Source organism: Charadrius vociferus, unplaced genomic scaffold, assembly GCF_000708025.1.
Source record: "Charadrius vociferus isolate BGI_N301 unplaced genomic scaffold, ASM70802v2 scaffold282, whole genome shotgun sequence".
Lineage (NCBI taxonomy): Eukaryota > Metazoa > Chordata > Aves > Charadriiformes > Charadriidae > Charadrius > Charadrius vociferus.
In genome coordinates, this window is record NW_009647731.1 from 134,816 (window position 1) to 141,454 (window position 6,639).

The 6,639-nt window shown below is 45.5% G+C and overlaps 1 protein-coding gene across 1 annotated transcript in view; it reads right to left on the reverse strand.

Annotated features, from left to right (window-relative positions):
- The window catches only part of LOC104283428 (alpha-1-antitrypsin-like), a 4,550-nt gene extending 4,197 nt beyond the window's left edge, over window positions 1-353 (reverse strand). The window contains exon 1 of the mRNA XM_009881601.1: window positions 2-353. Within this exon, the coding sequence (XP_009879903.1) occupies window positions 2-353 (352 nt within the window). The remainder of the gene's footprint in view (window position 1) is intronic.
- Between the last annotated feature and the right edge of the window lie 6,286 nt (window positions 354-6,639).

The window sequence follows — 6,639 nt, forward strand, 5'->3', positions numbered from 1 at the left end:
TCCTCCTGGGTGTTGGTGAGGTTAAAGGCCAGCCCTTCCAACACCTGAGCCTGGCTGGTGGCTCTGGAGCCCAGGGCCAGCAGGGCAAAGGCAGTGGAGATGCTGACTGGGGAAAAGAAAATGTTCTTGCCAGGTTCTTGGATGGTTGCTTGCCTGTAAAACCGGAAGGCAAAGTCTGTGTTGCTGGGGATTATCTGTCGGCAGGACCCAAGATGATCTCCTTCATGGGGATGTGGCTCTTGGGGGTCAGTTGCCTTGGGCTTGTCATTGTGGTGGTTGGTCTGGGTCAGGCTGTGGACGGTGAGGTGAAGCGTGGCCACCAGCAAGCACAGTGGGACGATGGCCTTCATCATCCTTTGCAGCTACTGTGTGGACAAAGAACGAAATGGTCTTGGATTTTGGAGGTCAGCTGTGTCAGCATCTCATCTTTTATTTCCATCTGCTACTACCTTCAGCAGCTATCTGATAATCTGTGTTATCTCCTGACCTGCTCCTTTACTATGCAAGTGTTCTTTAAATCCTCATGCTTCTGAGATTATGTGTGACTCCTATCCATTGCTGCCTACTTCAGTTCTGCTTTACTCCAGCTACAAAACTCCCTTGTTACTGGAGAACGAAACACGTGAGTATTAAAGAAAAATAAGAGGCAGAGGGAGAGAACCAGTCAAAAGGCTTTTTTTCTGTCTCTGTGTAAATCCATTTTATGTTCAGGCAGCATATCAGGAGCAACTCTTAATTCTTTTATGTTTATCTCTAAGAACTCTCAGGATTATTATGCTATTAGTGATTGAATGAGGCTTGCGTCAAATGACAGTGCTGTGTCAATGGGAAACAATACGAGACTGCAGCTCTCAAAAGTGGTATTCTTTCTCTCATTCCTGACTCATTTTAATAAACAAAGTGACTAATCACAAGAGAGCTGGTAAAAAAATTTATGTTGCTTTATTTTAAACAACCACTCATGTGACGCATGTCCTCCAAATGGATTCCTCTCTGTGTACCCCCCCCCATCCTGGTCATGGGAGGGTGAGGTCACTGGTGTGGGCTAAACTCTTCCTGGCTTTCTAAACATTGTATCAATGGGAAAGCCTCCTTTCCTAAGGCAAATAGCCCCGTGGCCAGAGCAGCGCTCAGTAAAGAGCCTGGATCATGGCATCTTGGCTGTTTCTGATGACTGTGGCCATTTTTTATTTGTGTATTTATTGCTTTCTTGCTTTATTTCTCTTTTACAGGTAAGGTCAAGAACATGTTGGAATGATTTGTAGTGTCTAGGATGTTTAACCTGTCAGAAAACAAGTAAGAGTTTTTTCCAATTAAAAATTATACTAATAACTAGAAAAGCAATTCCAAATAGCCTTCACCTAATGTCTTACTTGAAGCAGACCAGCTTCATGGAAGATCACGAGTTACCTGCTCACCCCTCCATCAATGGCAAAGGCACTCAGAGACAGTTTCAGCAGAGCAGATGAGATGTTTATTGGGATTTCCCCCACACTGTGTCAGCACTCTTACCACTAAGATTTGCGTGAAAAGGAGCCAACTTGTCCTTCTGCAGCTTTGCTCTTTGAGATCCGAGTAAATCAGGACTTACAGGGTAGGTGGACATAGCAAAATCAATAATCAGTTTGTGAATCCTGTCTAGACATGTTGGTGTAAATGAGACAGTTCATTCACCTCCATTTCTTTGTTGGTGACATGGACATTGGGATTGAGTGCACCCTCAGCAAGTTTGCCAATGATACTAAGCTGTGTGGTGAGGTAGACACGCTGGAGAGGAGGGATGCCATCCAGAGGGACCTGGACAGGCTGGAGAGGTGGGCCCAAGCCAACCTTATGAAGTTTAACAAGGCCAAGTGCAAGGTCCTACATCTGGGTCGGGGCAATCCCAAACAGAAATACAGGCTGGGCAGAGAATGGCTGGAGAGCAGCCCTAAGGAGAAGGACCTGGGTGTGCTGATTGATGAGAAGCTCAACATGAGCCAGCAATGTGCAATCGCAGCCCAGAAAGCCAACCGCGTCCTGGGCTGCATCAGAAGAAGTGTAGCCAGCAGGTCAAGGGAGGTGATTCTGCCCCTCTACTCTGCTCTGGTGGGACCCCATCTGGAGTACTGCATACAGCTCTGGAGCCCCCAACATAGGAAAGACATGGACCTGCTGGAGCATGTCCAGAGAAGGGCGACAAAGATGATCCGAGGGCTGTAGCACCTCTCCTATGAAGACAGGCTGAGACAGTTGGGGTCATTCAGCCTGGAGAAGATAAGACTCAGGGGAGACCCTATAGCAGCCTTCCAGTACCTGGAGGGGGCCTACAGGAGAGCTGGGGAGGGACTTTTTACAAGGGCATGCAGTGATAGGATGAGGGTTAATGGCTATAAACTGGAAGAGGGGAGATTTAGATTAGATATTAGGAAGAAATTTTTCACTTTGAGGGTGGTGAGACACTGGCACAAGTTCCCCAGGGAAGCTGTGGAAGCTCCATCCATAGAGGAGTTTAATCCCAGGCTGGATGGGGCTTTGAGTAACCTGGTCTAGTGGGAGGTGTCCCTGCCTATGACAGGGGGGTTGGAACAAGATGATCTTTAAGGTCCGTTCCAACCTAAACCGTTCTATGTTTTCAGTTATCTGGTTGTAAGGTTTAGGGAACATTAGTAGGGATAAAAAAATTAGATTGACAGTTGGGAAGTCAGAATATTTCCTCTTTTTTAATAAAACAGATTTCTTCTAGATGTGAAAGAGCTAGCTGCTATAACGTATCCCCACAATTTGCTATTCAATATTTCTTGAAATTAAATTCTGCTGTCATTTGAGTGCTTAGAAACCAGGTTTCACCCTTGAAAGCAAATGTCCTTCAGGACTCACTAGCTAAATGCGATACAGCAGCATCAAAATTGTTAAGGTTAAGATAACTGAGTACTTACATTACATTCAGAAGGATCTTGATCTCGTGTGGGTTGTGCTCTTTCTTGCTGCTTTACTCATACTGCTGTTTTCCTCTGTTAAACATTACATGGCTTCAAATACGTATTACCTAGAAGGACAAAGCTGAATGCTGATGAAGCTAGTTTTCTTGGACATCATATGCATGTGTCCACACCTCTTCACCCCACACAGAGAGCAAAGACCAGAGGACTCAGCTGGCGTGTAGAGTGTTACATCCCAAAGGGTATGCAACTCCTAAGCAAATATTTGTTGGAAATGTGATTTTTGTGCCAAGGGCAGCTACTTTGCCCTAGATGCTACCTGAGATGGAGAGAACTGTTTATCTGGAGACCCACAGTTTTGTCCAGTACTAAGCTCTGAAGGCCAGGGTCAGGATGAAGGAGCTGCAAGGAGCACCACTTGTGCTCAGCCCTGCTGCCCAGACTACGGGACACCACTTAGGTGTCCACATCTCATCTTTTATTCCTACACAGTAGAGACCCTGCTGGTCACTATTCAGAAGTGAATGAGTCCTCTTGGCATCATTAATAAAGAGCATACCTCATTCATTTATGTAAAAATGGTGAATTTTTGCTGTATACTGAATGGTAATCTTGTAATCTTTCAGACACAGTGTCTCCTCATAACCTCTGTGTCTCTGTTAAGGACCACTTAATATATCAAGATCCGAAAAGTACTTAATGTAGGCTTTAGCACTTGAAAAACCTGTATAAAACATGTGCCATCACTATGAGTGCCCAAACATGATACTGAACAAACACAACTGTTGTAACATATATAAACAGTAAACCAAGGCACAGTCCCAAATCTCTCAAAGAATAGCAAATAACAGAAGACAGCAACCCAGTTACATCAACCAGTTACAAATCAAGGTAGTCTCAAGTAATAAGTGTCAGCCTTCTTGTAAAGATATATTTCAATTTCCTGGGATTCTTCCAAGGGAAGATAAGTGCTGTGAAGCTGGCTGATCAGCATTCAGGGCTGGATGAACTGTTTAGATACGTGGTTTGGTCAGGAGAATACCTGATCGGTCCCTCTATGCCTCTGCTCCACTTTGCAGGACTTACTACGGTCTGCTCAGGAAGGGGTGACACAATTCCCTGGATCCTGAAGAGCCAAGGAGATGTGTAAGTAAAACAGTGTAAGCATGGCTGCTCCCAGTCTCCAGCTGTGCTGCTTTCAGAGGTACTTTGTCTACTGGAATCCATAGCCTTGGTCATGCAGCTAGGTTCCCTGCACAGTATCTACAGCCCCAGCTTTTTTTTTGTTTGTTGTGTTTTGTTGTTTGGTTGGGTTTGGGTTTGGTTGGTTTTTTTTCAGAATACAGCTGACCTTTGCTTGCTTGTTTTAGATATAGCCAAAGTTTTCTGTTAAGTAAAGTTTTGGAATTTATATTTTTTCTTACTAGAGTACTGGTTGCTGCTGTCTGCTGGAGCACTTGCATAGGTCAGGTGAAGCCTGATGGAGCAGACTGTCCTCTTCTGCCAGCCACAAAACCACTGCATTTGAATTAAATGAATGTATAAGCTAGAATGCCAAATTGCACAAGTGCAGTCTTTCAGGAAAAACAAGTGAGATGCTCACAGTGCTCCAAGGCAGTCGGGCTGGTGGCTGTTCTGTGCTGCCCCTTTAGTCATACAGCTGAGCAGCATTAAGCATTTACGCTTCTGTTAAACATTACATGGATTAGAACAAAATTATCTGAGGATGCAGATAAATGCTGATGAAATTATTTTCCATCCACGTGTAGCCATGCAGAGCAGGTAGAAGTCAGTGATCGCAGGGCCAGCTGGCTTTAATGTTTGCTGTCCCAAAACAAGCAGAATTGCCACAGCCAAACACACTTTGGAGAGAAGAGGTCCATGGCCATGAGCAGCTGTTCTGCCAGATATACCTTCCTAGCTTATTGCCAGCTAATGACACAGGTGCTAAAACCTCTCCTGAGGTGTGTTACGGCCTTCCTTGGGGCTTTAATTTCCCGACCATGCATCTCAGACACCTGCTGCAACATGCTAAACCAAGCTAATTTTGTGTTCTATGAAAAGCAGAGCAGAAGGGCTAATTAACACCCAACTTGGTTTTTTTCCACCCAAATGAACTTAGCATCAGTTCAGAAACAGTCCCACACTCAGAGGCCTTCTCTGAGCCTTGGTTTAGTCACATCTGAAGAGGAAGCCTGGGCAGTGGAGTCCACTGTGTAGCGGCACAGCCAGCTGAAGAAGAAGGTAGCAGGAGAGAGCCTCAGTGATGTAAAGAAAAGTTGTATGCAAGGGTTGGGGGTAATTTGGGATTCCCCGCATGACTCTGAGGTGAACCAAAGCATGCTTCAGTACAGTGAGAAAACTGGCAGACACAAATGCAAATGTTTTTTGCTGTTCAGACATTCATCTGTATTATTTTCTTGTTGACACTCAAAATGGATTGATTTTGAAACTCTTTCAAAATCCTCCTCTCTGTTCTTCACTTATTGGTGTTCTCATGAGGTGGTGCCTTGAAGAAGTCCATTGTCCTGCCAGAGAGGTCAGCAGAGGTTCTACAAGCCAACAGCTGGTCCACCAGAGGGCCTGCTTCTGGAGAGTAACCTGCAAAATATGCCTACACTGCCACTTTGATTTATACCTTAGTTCATTCCTGACCATGTGACTGTACTCATACTAATTTACTCCAAGTGTCTCGTGTATGAGCTGCCTAGCTCCTTCCATCAGCAAATGCCCAGCAAGCCTTGCAACCTCAGGCAGCCCCGGCTGTGCCCTGCTAAATGCAATGCCAACCCCAAGCATCGCTCTATATAAACATTTTCTCAGGCTGTTACATAACTCTCCTGTTATTTTGGGCAGTCTGAAAGAAGAGCAAAGCAAAATAAACAACGGCAATGTCTCAAGGCAGCAGAATGTCAGCCTTGGCTGAGGGAATACTTCAACCAAGTGCTTGCAGAACAGACACAGCCATCCCGCTCCAGAAGATCTATAACATCCACATTATATATCACGGAATCACAGAATCTTCAGAGTTGGAAGGGACCTCTAGAGATCATCTAGTCCAACTCCCCTGCTAAAGCAGGACTGCATCCAGGCGGGTCTTGAAAATCTCCAGAGAAGGAGACTCCACACCCTCCCTGGGCAGCCTGTGCCAGTGCTCTGTCACCCTAATGGTAAAGAAGTTTTTCCATGTATTTGAATGGAACTTCCTATGTTCCAACTTGTGCCCATTGCCCCTCATCCTGTCACTGGGAACCACCGAGAAGAGTCTGGTTCCATCCTCCTTCAACCAACCCTTTAGATATTTGTAAGTAATAATAAGGTCTCCCCTCAGCCTTCTCTTCTCCAGGCTAAAGAGTCCCAGCTCTCTCAGCCTTTCACATATCTGCTATAGACATGGACCACTCTGTATCAGAGGGCCCGAAGCTGTCTTCATGTCCCATCCACATAGACGGTAAACGCATTGCCAAAGTTTACCATTGCTTACCCCAGCATCAAACTCTAGCTGAAAGGATGAAGTGATCGTCAGGGAGCCAGAGCATGGCTCTGGAGCAGCAGGCAGTGTTAGGCTGAAGAACCTACCTAGCGTATTTCTTGAACACATACATGGTTGCAGTCAGGTTTTTCCATGAATTTCCATTCTTACAACAGGACTTAAAGGTCTGCCGGCCCCTGGCCTCCAAGTCAGCAGGGAAGGAGGATGCATGGAAGACAGCCATGC